The following is a 23,192-nucleotide window of genomic DNA, read 5'->3' as shown; positions in this document are numbered from 1 at the left end:
CGTATTTTGCGGAGCCGGGCCTATCCCCACCGTCTTCAGTGTGATACCGCGCTATGTATCGTATCACAGAACGTACGGTACTGGCCGACTCCAGCGAAAGTGTTTTTACTTAAGGACGCTGTGCATATGCCTGCCAGCTGCACACACGTAAGTGTTTCACTTTTACGTCCTGACATATTAATGCTAAAACGTTACGTGTGTATCATTAAAAAAAATGCTATGGTAATTGGGAAGCCTTCATTTCACAGACGAGAGAGCCACACCCGAAGTTCCCCAAAGTTCATACTCGCTTTTTTTTTTCCGTATCAGAACATGTATTTATTTGGGATGTAGCTTACTGACATGTCATACGCCGTTCTATCTCATTGTATAAACCAGTGTGGCATTCAATTTTGCGGTCTATTAGGATAGGTTAGCTACATTATAAATACTTTAAAACATTGTGGATGGTTGGTTATATTAGGTAAGTATAGCTACATTAAAAATAATGTAAAATCATTTTACGGTTGCTTAGCAAATAACATTTTAATATGTAGCTATCCAGCGCTAGGAAACCATTTACATGATTTCACAGTATCTTTAATGTAGCTATCCTAACCAAATAAACAGTCCACAATCAATGTTTTAAAGTATTTATAATGTAGCTAACGTAACCTAATTGACCATTAGTAGATACATGCAGTTTTGGGGTTTATTTTATAGCAAAATTTGTCGTTACTTACCCTTAAAAGTGGTGTTATCATACATCAAAAGTAGTGTTATTTTTTAAATAGTTTTAGCACTATAAATTTAAAAAATTAAGCTAAGCATACCTTGAAATTTTGGACACATTCTTGCATTGTACAGTTGCACTAGCAGCAGTAATTTACACATCACTTTATACATACAGTAATTGAAAATATTTTAGTATCTAAACCAGCAAGAATAAATATGAAGTCTCTAAAATAGTGACAAACTCATGAGACAAAATCCTTAAACTTTAGCTCTCGAAAGCAAAAATAGCCATGATACACAAATTAGCCTCACTTAAATTTGTCCTGCGGTCTGTTAGGACTGTGTTATATGAGGACAAAAATCGTTCACAGGCATCCAGGTGGCTTCAAGGCAGCTGGAAGCAAACAATGGTTGTGACAGCTTTACTACATTTAATGACTTCACTACGTCCACTGAATTGTCTGTTTCCATTTGTTTTGTAACAATGTCCTGAAGCTGACCAAAACCAGCTGTTTATTCTTCAGTGCTTAAGGAGTAGAGACTATGGACAGTTTTCAGTTTCTGCACCATTTCTGGGTTTAATTTAGCAAGCACTTTCCTGACCAAAAATTTTAATTTCTTCAAATCTCTTTCTACTTGGGTCAGTTGTCATGAGAGTTCAGTTTGGAAAGGGCTTGTGTTGCTGTTCTTGTGATGACACTTTAGCTTCAGCAGCTTTAGCAGGGGGGATCTTAGAGAAGGCTCTACTGGTTGCCTTAAAATAAATGCCACGAGTGATGTTTTCACATATTTTTTTATATCTTGCAAGTCCCCATATAGTTATAGGCGTGCTCAGACATTTCCATTCAGAAGCTGAATTTAAATGTTAAATAGCCTAAATACATTCACTCATTGCCGTGTTTATATTTTTGTGCAGATCAACAAGATATGTTTACTAGTTAATATTTATATCCATATAATTTTAACAATTTTGAAAATATGTTTTTTTTTCCATAGACAAATGTTTAAAGGGTACTTACACATTTTTCCCCCTCGAATTTTCCAATAGCTTGGTCCAGATATACCTTGAAATGAACTTCTTTTTAGTGAATGCAAACACAGCAATTCAGACAACAGAACTTTAACAAACCTCTTAAATTTTTTTTGCTTGGCCATTTTAAGGGACCTCGTGTTTTAAATAAACTAAGGCGGCTGTATTTCCAGAACGATAAAATGTTTAAAAAATATTGTTAATTAGCACGCAGCAACACTGAAAAACAGTGAGTGTCACAGTGCCCGAAATATACGAATATTAACGAAGGCATTAGAGAAAATGCCGATCTGAGTGATTACATTAGGGGGGGCATATAGTGAATGGGCAGTGGATACAAAGAACCTTCAAGTTTCTTTATTAGCTCTACAAGGCTCTTGGTACTCTCTTTCACAAAGATAGCTTGACAAAGAATGAGAGAAATGTCATTTTCTGTGAGTGAACACAGAAACTCAACCCATATTTTTGTTTTTCCTTCAGTTCATATGTCTTGCAGATATTAACAATGTCAGGTATGTAGTCTGCTCCATAAAAAACGCTGTTGAACCAGGAATTCCAACTAACTAGTAACAACAGAAAGTGGGAAAAATGGACATTTCTCTCCATGCTTTCCTTCAAGAAAGCTAGCATACAAGTGCCTTCTTTTCCTGGTGTTGTTGAAAACATTTTTATTTTGCTCGTAGCATTGTTCAACTCAGGCAACTCTTTCACCCAGACATTGCCAACAAGGTTTAACTTATGTGCCCAGCACTGGACATGCGTTAACTGGTCTCCAAGGATTACTTCGAGAGTACTACGTAACAGCCTTGGTCATATGACGAGCAGCATCGGTTACTACTGAGAGCACATTACCATACTGTACATTGTACATTTTGAGTGAATCTAAAATTGCCCTCACACAGTTTGTGGCATTAGCAGCTTCAAGAAAGTGAACTCCTGCAACAAATATTTCTGGTTTATCCTGTTGAAGATTCAGAATTCTAAATAAAACAACAAATACACACCTACCCATTTTATCTGTTGTTTCGTCGCACAGTATGTCAATTTTTTTGTCCTTTAATGCAGTTTTGGCATCTTCAATTCTGCATTTGGCTATGTCCCCTACATATTTCTCACGGACTGTTCTCGCAAGTGGCAGGTCTCCAGCACCTTCGATGTATTTGTATTTGTTCAGCCATGCCCTGATATTAGGATCATCAAGCTTTTCAAGGGGTATACAGTAGAACCCTGTTATAATGTTTTTCAAGGGAGCACAAGAAGAAAACGTTATAAGCAGGAAATCTCAATTTAGCACTTAATAATGTTCCATCTTTGTACCAATGGACTCACCAAGCTATGTAAACAACTTTAATGTTAAAACCAAAGATAGTATACTTGATACATGAATTTTCTGAAACAAGCCAACAATTTTTCAACTTCGTCTTGTTCCCTAGTTAAATTTTGTTTGTCTTTAAAGATACACTGTCACATTTTTTGTAAAATTGTCTCACGATTCATGATGACAACATTAAGAGTGAGAACGTCTACTCCTTCACCAGCTGAAAATGTTTAATTTTGGGATTCCTAAGTATGAATGAAAAAAATAATTATTTGTAAGCAATAGAAAACACTTTTAGTTATGCCCTTGGCAACTTAAATATCGTAGGACTATGTACATGCATCTGAATACCCACTGGAATGGCAAGGAAGAGAAGAGTTGACTAAGGGTGCCAACTGACACTTAACTATGAACATTGTGTACCTTCAGTATATTGCATAAAATTGTATTTTCACAAACTTCATGTATTGTATGGCAGTGATTGTAAACTGAAAAATACATAAAGGAAACTTTTTATCGAAAGTGTTGGAATAATTTGGTTTTAAAACATTTTTTCCCCATTTATTGAATGTTAGAAACAGAAAGCAAACATTATAAGCAGGAAATTACACTATTTATGAACGTTATATGCAGGAAATAAATACATTGTCCTTATGGGGGAAATATTGGGACTTTGAAAATATGACATTACGTATGTATAAGCAGGAAAACATTATATACAGGAACACTATAACAGGGTTCTACTGTATTTGCCTTTATAAGGGTCTCTGTTGTTTCCTTTATAAATTCCAACTTTTTGTCTTTTTGGACATTATTTTTTGCTGTCTGAAACACCCAAGATATTGACGACTGGCGTTCAGACGTACTAGATGAGCCTTGCAATGAAAATACACACTTCTTGTGTTTTTCACTGCCTACATGTTTTTCACATGAGTCTTTCCTATCCCAAGAGACAGTGACATTGCAGTGACGACAAAAAAGTGTGGTTGAATCACTAGCATAAAGTCCGTGTTGAGAAAATTCAGAGGCAAAGCTGTCAAGATATATTTATAACTATTCAAACAGGTGCTCTAAATATAACTCTTTCAGGCCTCAACGTTTCTGGTTATGGTTTACTGTAGATTTGATTGCATGCCAGGCTGCTGTGTAGCACATTTTCAGGGATTAAATTGACTTATTAACTGCCGTCGTAATATATTTTTGAAATGTTCTTCTCATACTTTCAGATAAAATACGTTCAGTAAACGACATGCACTAAAAGTAAATAAACAAGGAAAAAAGTTTTGGGAAAAGAGGGGGTGGGGGGTAGTGTGTCAGAGCTGCACTGCGCATACGCACCGGTTGGAGTTTCACATTCCCTCCGCTGAGAGTTTGGTGCCGCTGCTGTGACAGAACAGCGAGGTCAAAATAAGTGACATCAGTTTTAAGCTTGAGCTTCCTCTCTTTCTGTAAGAATAGATGCTCCCTGGGTGAGACATTTTTCGACAAGTGCTTCAGCAAATATTCAGACTTCAATAACTGAATATTGTTACATAAGAAACAAACTAAACACAGATTGGATAGTAGAATCAGACTAGCTAATCATGTATTAATTAGGCCTGTGCAAATTTTCAAATTTTTGAATACAAACACAAATATTTTATTATTTTCATTATTCATATTCAATTTGACGAATATTCAGTTGGTGACTAATATTAGACAGCATATCTCATGAGTCATTTACCAACGTTGAGGTTAAGTCATTTGTGTTGAGATCTTTTATTGGGACTGTATAATCAAAAACACTAATAGTACTTGGCGTTTTTAACAGGATAAAAGTATGCTTTTTCGTGAAACAGTAGCAGAATAAATTTCATGAAGATTCAAAACATGGACTCAATAGGGAATCTCAAACTTAAAACCAATTTTAATTGTATTTGTTTCGTCACATGTATACTTAGTGAGAAAAAATACACAAAAGTTAAAAACCCTCGAACTACAATACAAAATATGCACTCTCTTTTGTTGTGACCATTAAAAAAGTGAAGGTAATACAGCAAAACCCCTTATTTACGTTACCGTTATTTACGCTATATTCTTCAGGTCCCGTTTAGTTCCCATTTAGTCCAATACGGCAATACAATACTTTCACGCGAATTACATCTCAAAAATTGAATCCATCCCGCTATTTACGTCATGTAACAACCACAAACAACTTGGTGCAATCGCCATAGATGATGAAACTGTAAAAGAATTGTCCGAGAATAAACATGTGAAACGCGTCAAAGATTGCGTTCATATTGAAAACCACAACAAAACACATTACAAGATGGCGATTAAGTTGTGCTGGCTCTATTTGGCTTCTGAACGATATTTTAATCACATACACAACTGCATGTTTACATTCTGCGTACCGTATTTAATCGCATAATGTCCGCCATCGCATAATGACCGCACATTTTTTTTTAAATACTTGAAATGGAATTTTTTAAAATCCGCATAAAGTCCGCACCAGACAAAGCAACCTTGGCCACCCCTGAAAGGCACAGTAACGGGATGGAAAATTACCGACGCTGTCAACAATGCTCTGACCTTGAGTTGTTCATTTCTCCGGAGCGGTCGCTGAGAGGGTTTTGTAGCGTGGTGAAACCGTCCGGACTCAGAAACTCGCACTCTACTGCACAGCTGCCTGCGACGTCACGCGAGTTGCAAGGGGATGGGCTATATATAGCACAAGCCATTACACGTCAACTCACACTACGTCACAAAGTAGGGGAGGTAGCGGAGAAGTGGTGGGGTACATGCGCACTGTTTTTTTATACACACAGTGGGCAAGGGACAGGGAGGGAGGCTAGGGATGGACATTTAAAATATACATCAATGTTTTTTCTGATGTAATGCATCAATCAGTTGCATCAAAGTTAATACGATGTATTGAGAAATACATACATCGATGTTTCTAAAGCATCGATTGTTTTCTCAATGACATGTTTAGGCCTTAAAGAAAACTAGATAAGTACAAGGAAAAATATGTATTAAAATTCACAATCACACAGCCAACACAGCTTTATTTTCTTTACATATTCCAATTTTTTTTTTCAATGCTATGTAAAAACAAAAGTTTACTTAATATTTTTTCCCTTTAATATGTTTATTTGCTCAGTCAAAACTAGCTCTGTCTGTGAAAATAGTCTTTCTGAAGGGACAGATATGCCAACAATTGTTAAATACTTAAAAGCTATTTTGTACAGCTTTGAGAATAGTATTTTATAGGGTTGTGCGAATGTTCGGTATACCGATACTAGAGGTGTAAAAGTAACGAAAAAATGTGTACCCGTATGTATTCGTTACTATAACAATTAGTACTCGTTACTTTCGTATCGTTACTCGTTACTTCTGATACCGCATGACATGGCACATGCTATGTTATGTAACAGCATCGAATCGAGTCGTATTTCGTACGCGTACAGTATGACGTCGCGTAAATAAAAATAAATCGAATATAAACAATTAAAAATATTTGTAATTAACAGCTTTTGTTAACCAAGAAACAATTAACTCTCATTAGAGCGGCTTTATTATAATATATATTTTAAGATAAGAACATAAAACGTGAAAATACGCGATTATAAAAAACAAAAACATACATATTTATAATTTGTAAAAAATACTTTCTTACGTTGTTTCTGTTCGAATCTAAAACTTTGTCTACACACACAATACCTTTAATAAACAGTAAAAAACTTGGACGACGAATTTCCAAATCATACTTTTATTAATAAACAAACATCGTTCTTTGTAACGAATACGCGCGCGCATGCGTGAAACATACGAAAGATGCGAGTAACGAAATGCATTCGTGTGTAACGTTTCGTTACTCGTTAGTAGATGCCGAACCCGTTACTCAGTAACGAATACATACGGTTTGCTACAGCTCTAACCGATACCGAAATCGAAATTTTGCTACTTTCATTTTCGATTTCGGTAAGAATTTCATCTGTCGAAGTTCGTTTTTAGCGAAATATTTCGAGCCAAACGAAAGTTCAATAGCTTACCGAAGTTCGTTTGTTCTAGTTGAAAAAGAAATCGTAATTTAATAAAAATGTACAGTATAATACAGGTACAATAACGTTCCTTATTATAAAATATATTTCACTTAACGAATTTTTTTTTAAGTCCCCGCCAAAAATCGTATCTTCGCCATGCAAAACGGTTTCAGTTTAAAGTATCATTTTCACTATAACGCTACGGGATATTCTATAACGGCTGAAGTCATTTTAGAGAGCATGCAGCGAACTAAGGGAATAATTTTACTACTTTTGCAGTATTTATCACCCGAAATTTCTTTTGTAGCAGCCTCCAAGGGTGGCAGTACCACGATGACAGATGATACAGTAGATATTTATGATGCACTGAGCATTGCAGGTGCTCTACGGTTGCGGAAGAGAATATAATTTATGACACTACGGAGTTCTAAAAATCTTTGTAACATGTAATATGTACTGTTCAAACGAGTGTCCACGCTTGGTAATAATTTTGTCCCAGCATGAGACTCTGCAGTCGCAGCAGTAGCTTTACGCAACTCATCACTAGCAATGCAACTCTGTTTGAACCAAGTTACTATTGTTTTTACTTCAGAAACAATGTTTCTCCACTCAGTACATATCATTGTGCTCTCAGCCACCAAATTCAAATTATGGGCAAAACATGGGATGTGTTTCCTTCTACCGAACGCTAAGTAGACCTGCGTTGCCAGTAACAACAGCTGTCACATTCGCTTGATCTATTTTCCAGTCTTCGCAAGCCTTTAACAGAATTTCAGCAAGATAATCTGATGTATGTCTTTCATCCAATTCGTACACGCCTAAAGTGACAGAATATAGTTCAATGTATATTCCGAAATGCGCTGTGATGGCCAAAAAACTTTTCATGTTTAAGATATCCAACCAAATATCCGTTAAAGTTATGTTTTCTATAGAGGACAGCATTTTTTTAATTGTTTCTGAAATTGCTTAATATTTTTCGTCCAGCCAGCATCTTAGAGTTGTTCAACTCGGGAGTTTATATTGAGGAGCAACTGTTTTCATTAAAGTTCTGAAGCCTTCGTAATCAATACTTAATTAAGAAAGGCTGATGGTATTTGCAAATCATGAATAATAAACAGTTGTTCAGTTTCCTTATCTTCGCTCCAGATTTGGAGTATGAGGAAATATCTTTAAAGGCGGCCTGTATTGTTTTTTGGCGTTTGAAAGTGATGACGTTTTCGTGTAAGTCCGAATGAATAGTTTCATTTAAGGTTTCCTTTAACGGCTTACAGGAACTTTTGACTGCCACTGCCACTTGTAGAAGGAATTGGTTTAGATTGAAGTACACCATCATCAATTTTATTATAAGGCGTATCCTTGGCATTTGGAGGATTCAATATTTCTTCTGTTTTATTAACTGAATTCAATGTATTTTGTTTTGGCTGAATTTCGAGATAAGCAGCCTTATGAACATTACGAATATGCCCAATTAAGTTCGTCGTATTTCCAGCAGACTTGGTATCCTTTTGATATAGTTTGCATTTCGATTTCTTATTATCAATTTTATTAAAGAACTGCCAAACTGAACTTTTTATCTTGAGTCCCATTATACCTGAAAGTTAAAAAAAAAAAAAAAAAAATTAATGTACGGTTCACAAGGTGGACCATTATTACACAACAGAAACTCGGTCGGCCATATTGTTGTTTTGGTTTTAATTTGCGTATTCGATGCATCGAATGAAAAACATCGATATATATTTGATGCTGAAGTGTTAACAATACATCGGTTCAATACGATGCATCGTTACTATACATCGAGTGTTTAAAATACATCGATGTATATCGTCCATCCCTAAGGGAGGCTCGCCGGCGCCGGCTAATGCAGACATTAGACATCTGCCCCGTGCCGTCAGTGGCCATCTCAATGAAAGATTAAAAAAATATCTTTTCACGCAAAGCGTTTATTTTGTGTAGGCTGGCTGTGGCTTCTGAACGTAAGAGCGCACACGCGAGTGAGAGAAGAAAAAATAATATGAGTGGCGTCTTCCACTAATCGCCGGCACCCAATTATCTCGACACCTGTCACATTTCTCACGTCCGCTGCGGAGGGTCGCCAGTCACCAGCGCCCTGCTAGTAAACTAATTATGAGAGAACAATTTTTTTACTCTACAAAAAAACGCAAAATTTGCAGGAAAAAAATTTTTTTTGGACTTCACCTCATAATGTCCGCACCCCATTTTTTTTTGTCAAAAATGTAGCCAAATTACTGCGGACATTATGCGAGTAAATACAGTACATGGTATTTAAGGAAATTCAACATCCGGTAACGGTAAATAGAATGCGAGAATAACGTGGTAGTAAATATTGTGTAAAAAAGTTTCCTTTTATTTTGAATTTTTTTTCAGCAGTGAAGTCTGTCGTTTATGGTTACGTAATGGAGAAAAGGCAGCGGCATATGTTTTCAGGGGCGGAAAAATTAAACATAATTGCAAAAGCAGACAAGTTTGTGGGAACACGAGTTGATTTGGCAAAAGAACTTTCAATTCCCATCAGCACACTCAATACGATTTTGAAGAATCGTAATAGCATTGCAGAAAATGCAGCAAAATGCAGGCCAAGTGCAAAAAAACGAAAATACTGTAAAGAATCAAAATTTAAAGAAGTTGAAGATATTCTTGTGGAGTGGTTTGTGGGTGCATGTTCTGCGAATCTGCCAATCAGTGAATCCATTTTGCGAGAAAAAGCTCGTGTGATTACATCCCGGCTTGGCATTGAAGATTTCACAGCTTCCAATGAATGGCTAAACAGGTTCAAACAACGCCATAATGTTGTTTACAAAGTTGTATGCGGCGAATGAAGAGATAGTGGAACACTGGAAGGAAACTCAGCTTAAGGAGAAGATTGCCAGCTATTCTCAGAAAAATGTATTTAATGCTGATGAAACTGGATTCTTTTATAGTGTTCTGCCTGACAAAACCTTCACTTTTAAAGGTGAGAAGTGCCATGGAGGAAAGTTAAGTAAGCAACGAATCACTGTACTTTTGTGTACAAATGCTGATGGAAATGAAAAGTTGCCTCTCTATGTTATTGGCAAGGTTATGACACCCAGGTGTTTCAAAAACGTACACACCCTTCCTACCAAGTACACAGCGAACAAAAAGTCATGGATGACGAGTGCACTGTTCCAGAGCCAACTTCATGCACTTGATGCCAAAATGGGTGTACAAAACAGGAAAATTGTTTTGTTTATTGACCAATGCCCTGCACACATGGGCAACATACAGCTTCGTAATACAGAGTTGTTCTTTTCCCTGTGAATGGCACCAGTGAACTACAGCCACTGGACCTAGGTATTATACAGTCGTTCAAGTTCCTGTACTGAAAATACCTGGTCACAAGAGCGGTGACCATGCTTGAGAGCGGTAAGGATCCCTCGACAATGAAGATTGATGTATTGACAGCCTTACACTTCACAGCTAGAGCATGGAAAGAGGTCACAGTTACAACGATCCAAAATTGTTTTGCGAAGGCAGGCTTTTTTTTCCAGAGGCAGGTTGTAGTGCCAGTGAAGATGATGGTGTCACCATCATAGAGGATGTGCCTGAGTATTGCCAACTGTCTGTAAAGGAGTCTTTTAAGGACTATGTGGCAACTGACCAGCAGGTAGTTACCTCAAGTCAAGTGTGTGGAGGACATTATCAATAGTGGCATCACCAACTCGCAAGAAGATGATGAAGAAGAAGAAGAAGAAGAAGAGGGGCAAGAAGAACCAGTTACTACTACAAGAGAAGTGCTCGCAGATCTTCAAACATTGCGCAGTTATATATCAAGTTCTGAAGGCAGTGCTAGTTCATTTGATAACTTTTATAATTTGGAGAGCCAAATAATCTCCTTGGAAAAAAAAAAAAAAAAAAAAAAAAAAAGCAGAAGAAAATTTCAGATTTTTTTGTTAGGAAGTAATCAGAAAAACCTTTTGGCTTTCATTCTTTTTTATTTTTGTCAAATGTGGTAAATTAATTGATTAAATACAAGAGTAAAATTTGTTGTTAGTGTGTTTGTACCTGCATTATAATGTGTGTTATTAAACAAAAGAAAAAAATACTAAATAAGGTAAGCTGTACTCCTTTTAATACTTTTCTCTTTATTTACACTTTCCCACTTTTTTACTTTGTCCCCATGAAAAGTGCAAATAAGGAAATAAGGCATTTTGCTGTAGTTACAATGGCATGTAAATTGATAATCACAATCAATTTACATCAAGCACCATCGTGGCAGCTTAATTGCTGTATTTATGAAAATAGATGTGACTCACAAATTAAATAAGCAAACATTTTGGGACCAATAATAAGAGAAGCTGGTAGTGGGAAATAAGGCAAATAAAAACTGAAATGAAAGGTTGGTCAGTTTAGGTTAGCTGCATAAACACACACATTTTGCACAATGTAAATATTTTAATAAAAATATAATTTTTGTAGCTTATTTAAGCCAACCCATTTTTTTTCAGTATTAATTGTATTATTACTCAAAATAAAATTTTTTTGTGCAATTCAAATATTCACTCTTACTATTTAAATTTAATATTTTCATTCGTGAATAATTTAGCATTTTTATTAAATTTGAACTAAAAAAAAAAAAAGGGTTTTCTCACAGGTCTAGTATCAGTGTTTATTTTTTTGGTGTAATAAGAAAATTTTCAGCAGTCAAAATTTTAACGTTTGCTGAAACAACTGTCATAAAAGTCTCTCCTCATCTTGAACAGATTTGCAGACAGTCTCCAGCTGCATTTGGCAAGTGTTTCTACATTAGTCCACCCCTAGCTGATGCACCTTTCGGCAACTCAGGTTCAGGCAATTGCACTTGGTGCTCCGACAGACTCCACAAGGGATAGGGGCTCTCTCTCCCCTGGGGTTGGTGCTCACAGGTCGATGACGTAGTTGGGGTGGACGACCAACACAGGGTCCTCTTGCAGAGACAGGTCATCACCCTTGAGGCCTATCGTGGTCAACGCGACAATCACCTGGTCCTGCAACACACGCACGTAAGCCCTCCATTACGACCGTCGATGAAGAATAATTTACAGGTTCTTTCACACCCAAAATCAGATTTATATGTACCACCCTGCCTAGTTGAGCTAATTTTCGTGTATGTTACAAGTCAGTAACTAAGTTCCACGACAGTCAATAAGCAAACTTTACAGTGATATAATTGAAAACCACTTTTATGAAATACGAATCTTGAATTTGATTCTTGATAGAGCACATCAAATCTGCATTTTTAACTCAAGAGTCAGGAATAAAATCTTTAGCACATGATCAAAAGGACACAAGACATCTTGGTTACCGTAAGACTTGTGCACTTTTGCCTTTTGACCATGCAATAAAGAAATTATTTATGAGAAAAAGCACTGAAATTTCAGTTTTGAAGAAAAATCCAACCTAGTAAATAATATAAAAGGCACATTTATGTTTAGAATGCAAACAATTTATTTTGGAACACAAATGTTCCCTTTAGGGCTTAACAATCAAACTTTAATATAGTCCTTATCAAATAATCAAGTGCTAGTGTTTGAATTACTGAATTTCCTTTTTCCAAATATTTTTCCTTCAAATTTTATTTCCTTGAATATTATATCTTTCAAATACTAAATATTTGATGCTATTTTAAGATTTGAACAGCCTATCCCTAAGGAATGTATTCATTAAGCATAATATTACATCTTAAGATGATGTACCATAATGTGTTATAATCCTTATGATATGAAATGGACACATAAATTGTTTCTAAAATGACAGAAATCAATGGTGTTATAAGCTGGAATGATGTAAAAAGGATTCTATCACTAACTAATGATATGATAGGCTAACCCTCAACTTCTGTGTGTGGCTCCAACCTGCATGTAAACAATACCATGTGCTTTTGTTTGCAAATGGAATACATCCTTTTGTTCAAATGAATATAGAAAATAGGGATGGGGCGACCGAATCCAATATCCGCCGAATCCGCAGAATCCTAGGGATTCAAAGGTTCGGCGGGTCTGATATAGGATTCGTCAAAGGATTCGGTTTTTACTATTTACGGGGGAAAAATACAGTAAAACTCGCTTACGAGGTCCCGCATAGTAGGTTTTTCCGTATAAAGCCTTTAAATTGCCCGAGGTCTCGTCATTTACGCCATTAAATGTGTGATATAATGTCCGTTAAGATTTTTTCTGAAACTTCTTGTCTCAAATAATGGGACACGTAAATATGAAGAAAAGACAAATGAACAACAACATACGAAGAAATATGGATGATGTACCATAACTACAGTACAAACACAATAGATATTTTAAGATAATTACCATAAAAAGAACTAAAGATTCTTTGTAGAATACCATAATAACTACAGAAGCATGATAGCTACCATATTTGCACTATAGTTACCGTAACAACTGAGATGTATATTTACCGTGATAGTAATGTATTATTTATTTATGACATATTAAATTAAAGAACATTGTTAAAAAAAAAAGGATGTTAAACTTTGATATGTACGGTTGGCACATGTTGCTAAGAAATAATGCTATCTGAAAGAATGCAGTACTACTACGAAAAGTGAAAATGGTACTCGTGGATTTTTAGGTTATGGCAGTCTCTTTCGTTTTTCAGTAATATCGGCCGAAAATTAACGAGCGTACTGTATCGGAAGTCGGCAGAAATGCCGATTCAACTAAATATTGGCAAAATCGGCTTCTTCAATACAGCTCTACATTTAATGACATGAGTAAACATATTTCAGACTTCAGGATATTGAAAAAGACTTTAATTTCCATGTAGGTTTATTGTGTGTACTTATGTTTTTTTTGCAAGTGTAAATTGAATGAAGTAAAATGTTTTTATTTTTATTACTTTCAATTGATTAAACTTTAATGACCAGTTACAGATATTTATGACACTAATTTTGAGGTTAAGCAATTTTACTAAAGCATTCCAGCCAAGCAGGTTGCCAGCGAGAGATGCTTCTCTTTTGCTGGAAAAACTATCTCCAATCGTAGAGCTAATTTAACTCCTGAACGTGCAGAACAAATTATTGTTCTGAATGATAGATTAAAGAACAGAATTTAATACTCTGTGACAATCTCTCTCAGAATTATTGTGCTGAAAAGTGGAAATGTTGAAACAATGTGAATGTACTTTTCAAACAACATGATTTTTGGTGCTAAGTTTTTTGAAGCTCAGTAAGGACTCCAGAAAAATTGACAAGGATTAAATTTTTCCAAAGATATGTTACATTTACACAAACATATACTTGGTTATGTTAGTTGGATGATATCAGTTACTAATGAACCAATGGAAACAGGTAAGATTCAATGAAAAAAAATGTTATTTTTTTTTTCTAGCAGTGCAAAATGTAAACACACTCTGTAAATAGTTACCCAAAATTAATAAGCCCACTTCATTTTAATACTTTATTCAAACATGATATTAAGTTTAAGATAAAAATAATTTCCCAAAAGTGTAACTGTACCACAAAAGCTCGAGCTCGGCTCGAAGTAAAATTCTTAAGCTGGCCTCCCAATCATCCGTTTCATCCGTCCGTCACCCGTCCGTCCGTCAATCACGTGACCTGCAGCCAATCAGATGGCCCGAAAAATTCCCTCCGTCCGTCCGTCAAAACCTTGCCAAGCTTTAGCTTTTGACGGACCAACGGATGGTCCACCGCCTTGTTAAGTCGATCGTCTTCAATACGACTTTCCGAAAACAGCGTTTGATTTTTTTATTTTGCATTATATAGAAGGCTGTGTCGTATTGACCGATTATTATTGTCATAATGGTAAAGATTGCTTATGAGAATGAGCTTTTCGGAAGAAATGCTGATAAATTACGTCCGGGAAAGGGAGCATTTGTATAATATATATAGCAAAGACTATTGGGATAAGCAACTGAGGGAAAAAGCCTGGATAGAAATAGCTTCTTTCTGTAGTAATAAAAGAAGCATAATTTTATTTATTGCTGGCATGACTAATGTTATTTGAAGACGGCACCCGTTTAATCCACTTGTCAAAGCACGATTCTCGCCTGTCAGTTAATTATCCGAAGTAAATTATTTTCACCAAAAGTTTACGTACAATTGAGAAAGTATATGGCGGAAAGTTGTAGCACTGATATTTTAGAATAGTAACGGACGGACGGATGGCGGTTGGTTGAGAGTCGGTAATAATTGCCGAGAGAAATAACGGACCGAAATTGACGGACGGACGGGTGACGGACGGTTGAAACGGATGATTGGGAGTCCAGCTTTAGGCTCGCAGACCTCTAGCTTATTTATAGAAAAAATCCTAACCGCTAATCTGTACTAAAACTGAAATTTCTCAAGAAAAAATTTTTGTCTTTATATACACTTATACCAGAAATGTACCAATCTACATGTGATAAAGTCAAGGGACTTTTAGTGCAAGCAGAATACATCTCACTTACATTAGATATGTGGACATCATCTATTAAAAGATTCGGGTTTGGGTTCGAGATTCGGCAATTCCAGTCGAGGATTCGAGTTAGGATTCGGATTCAAGGAAATCAGGATTCGCCCCATCCCTAATAGAAAAGTTTTACTTTGATGCATTGCACATTTTAATTAACTATTCACCAAATATTGAACACTTACTGCATTGAAAACTGAAACACTAATTTCCTATTCCAAGTTTTTCATTGACCACTTTCAAATTCCTTGTAACGTTTCTGTTTCCAAGACTTTTCAAGATTTTCCCTGATAAATTCTGCTTTTCCCTTGACACTCTCAGGCTTTTTAATTCCCTGATATTTTTAGTTTTCCTCAGACCTTTCAAAGTCTTTCCTGAAATTTTTAAGTATTTCCTGACATAACCTGGTTGCCCTTGATTGCTTTATAATTTCCTGGGATTTTCCAGTTTTCGCTGACATTTTCAGTTTTCCCTAACCACTTTCCAATTCCCTGAATCTTCTTATGTTCCCTGGATCCCTATAGCAACACTGCATGGGGGACCCAGGGAGTGGCTGCGGACTCACGTGGTAGACGAGCCGGTCAATGACCTTCTCGACCAACGCCTTCTTCTCCAGCAGCTCTTCCTCTGACTCGATGTGCTCCTGTATCTGCTCCAGGTACCACGACACAATCTCGCTGCGCTGCATGCCTGCGCTCGTACCATCTGCGCAACACACACGCCGGCTCCCATCAACTACAACACTGTTGCAGTGCGTGCTGGGAAGCCTGGAGAGATTCCAAGGAAACAATTCATTTGACATTGAGAGGGTGTCACATTCTGGAAAGTCATGGAATTTACTTGAAATTCTACAAAAGTCTACCATGATGGTAATTTGAGGGGAAAATGTCACACACCAGTCTGTTATCAGCCAGACAGTTGAAGCATTACTTCAGATTGTATTTTAGTGCATAATCATTAACCATTAACACTAAAAATTTTTTTTTTATTTTTGTAACTACATAACTATACGATTATGCCAGTGCTACGATTATGCGATAAAAGAGGGTAAGTGTAATACAGCTTTGCTGAGAACATTCACAATTCAATTAGACTTTGCGAGTATTTTAAACATTTGATTTTATATTTACTTTGCATCACACAACTAGTATTGGCACGTCCTATCCAAGGCAACCTTAATTGCGGGTCGTACACCGACCTTGCTTTTCGGCGAGCGCCTCCTGGTTCCTCAAGTGCAGCACCAGCATGTTCGACATGGCCTTGTACTCGTCAAACGTTAGAGTTGTCTTGGCCGTCGTCTTGGTTGTCGTTGGCCGCGCCTCTCCGTCCGCGCCCACCTCCTTGCCTGTGACGACAGGGACCAAAATAAAGAAAAACAAAACAAGGAAGGCTAAAAAATTATTTGTAAATAGGGGGAACAAGCTGGAATTTTATTTCAGAACAAACATTGTAAAAAAAAAAATACAATAACACCTATGAAACAAATATAAGTACAAAATTAACACAATTATTAGATAACGTGCAATTAAATAATAACTACAGTAATTTCATTATACATATATTTTTAATGCAAAGAAAATGTTAAAACTTTTTTTAGGTAAAGTTATTCATAACAACAAAACCCATACATGGAAAGTACGTTCATTTAAAATAGTGGACTATACAAGAGTACACCAAACAATTTAAATTAATAAGTCATGCAATAGAACCTTTATTCAACTTTAAGTAGAAAAACACGAGCCACTAGAATCTGTGACGTGAACTAACACGTAACTATTGTCGTAGTACACACTTACCACGAAAGAGTGCCCGCTATCAAGTGTAGTTAACTCGGCACTCGACAGAGCGCGCATTGCATGCAATCAGCGAGATATCGATATTTGACTACGTGTGCGCGCTCTATACGGGAAGCAACATAACCAAACATGAATGATGCTAACTAGCACTGGCTAAATTCTTTTAAGCGGTACGCCGCGGCGACGCAGCTGAACAGATAAAGGTTATAACGTTTAAAAACATTTTTAAAAGAAAAATTACACATCAGACAACTTCGTATTTCCGTTAATTAAATAAGTCGTAAAGTTCAAATAAACATTAGATTTCTACTTCAAAATGCACTGTTTTAAAGGGAAAAAATACCCACACAAAGCACTCCGAATCTAATAGCGAGACCAAAAACATCATGGGACGTTTACGCGAAGGTTTTTTTTAATACAAATTTTGACGCCGTAAAATATTGGTGCGGCGATTATGCGATAAAACAGGGTACAGTAAAACCCTCTTAAAAAAATTTTTCTGAATGATAAATATTAAAAATTACCACTAGACCTAAAAAACCCATATAATTTTACCCTTTTAAAAAATATTTCCCTGTTAGTAAGACTAAATTTCTATGTAACTTGAGAACTTTCTTAATAGGGATTTACTGAACATGTAACATGTAACTGCGAGCCCTAGCAGTACCTGCTTCGGCGGCGGGCGATTGCGCGGGTTTCGCATCCACTTCCATGGGCTCGTCCGCGCCATCCTCATCGTCCAGGTGGATGTCCGGCTGCTCCACCCGGATGATTGACTTGTTGAGCAGGCGGTACGCCTCCGCCACGTGCTTCGGCAGCACCTGCGACTCCACGACACGGCATGTCACGGCCGTGCACTTTCAGCCTCTCCTGAGGTCGCACACAGCTTGTTCAACCCACAGCCTTTCAAGGCCATCCTCAGGAAACCAAGTGACAGATGCTAGTAATACTAACTACTTGTTGCATTTACCCGAAAATAATACATATGATTTTTTTTACCAAAACTGCTGAAAATAAAAGTGACGGACCAAGTTAAAAAAAACTACACGCTCTGTATCTCAACTGTGTCATTTCTGGGACTTTAGGCCACTGTTAATTACTTCCTCTTGAACCTCCGGTCTACATGTAAACTGCATCAATTATGCCACTTAAGTCCGCTCTTATTTATGGCTTCCTGAACCTCAGGGAGGAAGGGAGTGTCAGAAGACGTGACAGATGAGGCAGGATATCATCTTGGAATGCTTGATGAGTGGGAGGAGGAGAGAGTGTGAATGGAGTTAGTAGCAGTGTTCCTTCCATTTTCTCCTTCTCCTCTGTCATGCTCCCAGGTGATCATCCCATCTTATATCACAGCATTATTTACTTTTGAAATGACGGGGGACAGAAAAAAATTAGCATCTTGCTATTGATGCAATTTTTTTTTTGCAATTTTAAACTTTAAATTGGTCATAGTCAACTTCATTCTATTTGAGGGCCAGACACAAGTGAATTAATATTCAATTTATTAAAATTTTTTGATGTCATATTATTCTGTAACATATCCAATAAATACAAATGTGTGGTATGTAATTAAGAAACAAAAAATAATTCTCTAAAAAATATTATCAACAAAAAACAACAAAAAGATAATATATTTTTTTAGTGGTGCACTGATGCGGATACCGATTAATCGTAATCGGCAATTATATTAACAATTACTTTGCCGATTATTAGAGTCAAGATTTTGTGGTGTTATTTTAAGACAAATTTCGGTGTAAAGAAATAAATATTTCGGTGTTATATGGTTTTATTTTTTTGCTCAAAATACCCACGGAAAAATTTTCTTGCTTTTCTGTACGACATGCAAAGTTATTAAAACAAATATTAATAAACACTAAAACCTCATGATCTAATTACAATCAAGTTCATTTGAAAATTCATAGATAATTAAGTTAATTTGCAAATTCATAAATTCAAACTTTTAAATAACTACTAAAAATTTCATGACTTAATTACAATCACATACACTACAAAATTACACAATTAAGCACTTCCAAAGTTACTATTAAGACGGTTTTATTTAAATGCTATCATAGTTAAATTTTCCGCATTTTCTGGAGTGAGACGTCTTCTGTCACTAACTACCAGTGAGTACCTGGAAAATGAACGTTCTGCATCAACATTTGATGTTGGGAACCAGATTGCCCTTAAACTGGCTTGAGCAAATTCACTGTAGTCCCCTTTAAGGGAGCAAAGTACCTTTGTAACATCAATTTGGCTTGTTTCTGGCAATGAAAGTTCATCCTCAATTATTTTTTTGAAAGCAACATAGCCATGTATGAATGTATCAATGGGAAGATGGGAAACAGAAGGCAAGTTATGCAGAGACTTCTGTAGGTTTGCATCTTCTATGCTAACTCTACTCACATTTCTTGGGTTAAACAACAAATTAATGGCATTAAAGACTCTTAGACAAGGATGTCGTTTAACAGATGAGTTTTGCCTCAAACACTTATGTTACTCACTCGCGACATGTTTCACAAGCGTATCGCGTCTCTCGTAGTCTAGCCTGCAGTTACAGAATTTGTACATTAAAATTTTATCACTGAAATAAAATCCTTCGCTGGAAAATTCTTTCGATTGGTCACTGGCAGAAACCTTCGTTTTAGGCATTATAAAAAATTTTTAATCACATAGGAAGAATTTAACCTCTTAATACGCAAAAACTTGCCGTGCTGGAAAGATCAAAACAATGGAGAATAGATGCGAATACAAACGCACACCGAATACCAACATCATACCTGCCAACTTTGGCCAGTCCAAAAGCGGGAGGTTTTTATTGGAGGGGGGGGGGGGGGGGGGGGGGGAATTTTGTTTATTTTGTAAATTTTGAATTTTTTTTTAAGAGTAAACCAGCATGATTAGCACAAGCAATGGGAAAATTGTGTTCTAAAATAAAATACTTTAACAAACACTCTGCTTTTGTCACATTATCTTCTTTACGACTTGTCACGAAAAACGTCTAATTTCTGATTTGATGCCATAGCATTGACAGCATGTTTCTTCGTATTTATATGCTTCACAATGTCGCCCTTTCCGGCATGCGAGACGAAAAAATCACGACACAAAGAACAAAATGCAGCATGTTCACCTTTCCTCGATTGCAAAATACACGGAAATTCGTCACTAAATGTCTTCTTGTACACAGCAAGATACTTCACTGTAGGCTTACTTAGCGCCATTTCTATTAAATCCATATTGCGGAGTAGGCCTACAACTAAACAACGCATACAAAATACTCATCACGCAACTGCTTCCACAAAATAATATTTTTATGAATACACCGTTGAATAAATTCGAAGACTGTACTATAATGCTACCTCTACACTTTGTCTGTGAGCACAGACGCGAACAAAGGCGAATTTGTTCGGGGACGAACAAACAATTCACACATAGCCGGCTGACAAACCGAAGCGAATTTGCGCACGAATGTAAACAGTGGTATCATAAACTCATTATTAATCCACTCCGCTTTATTTCAAACCAACACCACCGAAAATACAGTTTACAATGTTGACAACACACGCCATCTTGGAAAACAAATGAAACCTTTTTCTGGTTGACTAATAAACACCAATGACGAACGTGTACCAAAACAGCTCCCATAATTATCGTAAATAACTACGTTTCTTTCTTAGATGTACGCTTAACCAAGCGTTTTAGCCGACAATTGTGGGCATTTAGGTTATTAAAATAACTACACGTTATGGTACGAACCGTAGTTACTATACGATTGTACGGAATAATGGTACGAACATATTAATTCTATAAATTTATTGCATTAGAAACTTCAAGATAAACAGAACCAAAAATCAGGAGATTTGAATGACAAATCGGGAGGGCGGGAGAAAGGGTATAAAATCGGGAGTCTCCCGCCTAAAGCGGGAGGGTTGGCAGGTCTGCAACATACCTACGTGAAAATTAATACCGACATAAACATGTACTTTTTATTATTTACAATCGTTACGTTAAGCAGGGTTAATTTTATTTTCGTACCCTACGTACTTTATTTTAAATAAACAGTAAAATCAATGCGCTTTAGTGTGTAATATTTTAATGATTAAAAACGTAATATTAGAAAAATATATTTTGGACGTTTGTTATTTTTGTATTTACAGAAAGTGAACGGCGGCCATTGTATCATAGTTATCAACATCTTAAATTACTATGGTACACAAGATTACCGTTTAAAAAAAATTACGTTAATTCCGAGACTTAATTTTAAAATCTATAATGAATCACCGTCGCATATAATATATATGACTGCTAGTTACTGTCAGAAATATTTTATTGTGCTGAAGATAGTGAATTGTCCTTACAGAATGGAAAAAAAACGTAAATAATCAGGATAGACGAAATTTCGTGACATATCGCGGATTTCGCACAATTTCGTTTTATTTCGTGTTTTCAAGCGGTTTTCGGTGTTATTTCATTCTATCGCGCATTACCATATAATCGTGCCTCTACCGATTATCCACGTCCCCACGTAACTAAGTAGGTTTTTACCGTCTTAAATTTTGTTACACATTTTTGGACAAAATACGGTGATATTTGTATATATTACAAAAATTAATCTATTTCCGTCAGATCTTGATTACATATATTTTGTTAAGTTTAATAAATCTCATTGCCTCGAACAATAAAAAATACATTTTTCCTACACGTTTATTTACGTTTCGTCTTTAATTCTGTCTTTTGTTTAGTGACCTTGTACATTACCTATAGCCAGAGACGTAAAATAGATGGCACGTAATCAAAATACCCACGGGGGTAGCACAAGGTCGTGCGATGGACGAGGGGTATGACGCCTAGAGGGGGGGGAGAGAATCAGCTGGAACTGTCCGGCCACCATATTGGTAGATTCTACTTTCCGAAAAACCCTCATAAGATTGCATTGGGCAGTGGTGGTGTAGAGCTTAAAAATTGGTGTAAATGGTGTATTTAGTGGCTTAAAAATAACATTTTGTGAATATATTGATATAAAAAACGTGTAAATGATCTACTACCTTTATTATTTCATGTTACTAGATGTGGGATGGACGAAAATGACTTGTGTAGCATTTGGCTATAGTAACCGAACTGGACGAAAATCTAATTTTCAATTGGAGAAAGAAAGTATTAGTAAAAGCACTTTTCACAGGTATTTATGGAGGAGCTGAATTGTTGCCCGTTGGATGGGCAGCCCTTCAGGATTTTTCTGGCAATGGTTTGTTTGTACAGCGACTGGAAGGGCAGCCCATCCAATTTCTGAAAACATGTATCTTTAAGTGTTTAAATAATCCTGAAAACTTGCCCCTTGGAAGGGCAGCCCATCAGGATTTTTCTTACAGTAGCGTTTTTGAAAGGTCGTCTGAATTGTTGCCCCTTGGCTGGGCAGCCCATCAGGATTTTTCTTAGAGTGGTGTTTTTGAAAGGTTGTCTGAATTGTTGCCCCTTGGATGGGCAGCCCTTCAGGATTTTTCTGACAGTGGTTAGTTTCGTTATGTTATGTTAGGTTAGGTTAGGTTAGCTTAGGTCACTTTACAAACTAACCACTGTCAGAAAAATCCTGAAGGGCTGCCCATCCAAGGTTCAACAATTCAGACAAGCTTTCAAAAACACCACTGTCAGAAAAATTTTGATGGGCTGCCCTTCCAAGGGGCAACAATTCAGACAACCTTTCAAAAACACCAATGTTAGAAAAATCCTGATGGGCTGCCCATCCAAGGGGCAACAATTCAGACAACCTTTCAAAAACACTACTGTAAGAAAAATCCTGATGGGCTGCCCTTCCAAGGGGCAAGTTTTCAGGATTATTTAAACACTTAAAGAAATATGTTTTCAGAAATTGGA

General features: G+C 36.5%; 1 protein-coding gene across 1 annotated transcript in view; it reads right to left on the bottom strand.

The window, feature by feature from the left end:
* Positions 1-11,498: 11,498 nt before the first annotated feature.
* The window catches only part of LOC134527798 (DNA replication licensing factor Mcm6), a 67,085-nt gene continuing 55,391 nt past the window's right edge, over positions 11,499-23,192 (bottom strand). The window contains exons 12-15 of the mRNA XM_063360744.1: positions 17,989-18,142; positions 16,724-16,870; positions 16,091-16,230; positions 11,499-12,090 (exon numbers count right to left, since the gene is read on the bottom strand). Coding sequence (XP_063216814.1) covers positions 11,983-12,090; positions 16,091-16,230; positions 16,724-16,870; positions 17,989-18,142 — 549 coding nt within the window. The 3' untranslated portion in view covers positions 11,499-11,982. The remainder of the gene's footprint in view (positions 12,091-16,090; positions 16,231-16,723; positions 16,871-17,988; positions 18,143-23,192) is intronic.

The sequence above is a fragment of the Bacillus rossius genome, chromosome 1 (assembly GCF_032445375.1).
Source record: "Bacillus rossius redtenbacheri isolate Brsri chromosome 1, Brsri_v3, whole genome shotgun sequence".
Classification (NCBI taxonomy): Eukaryota; Metazoa; Arthropoda; class Insecta; order Phasmatodea; family Bacillidae; genus Bacillus; species Bacillus rossius.
Note: the sequence above shows the minus strand (reverse complement) of the source record. Positions and strands in the feature narration are given on the sequence as shown.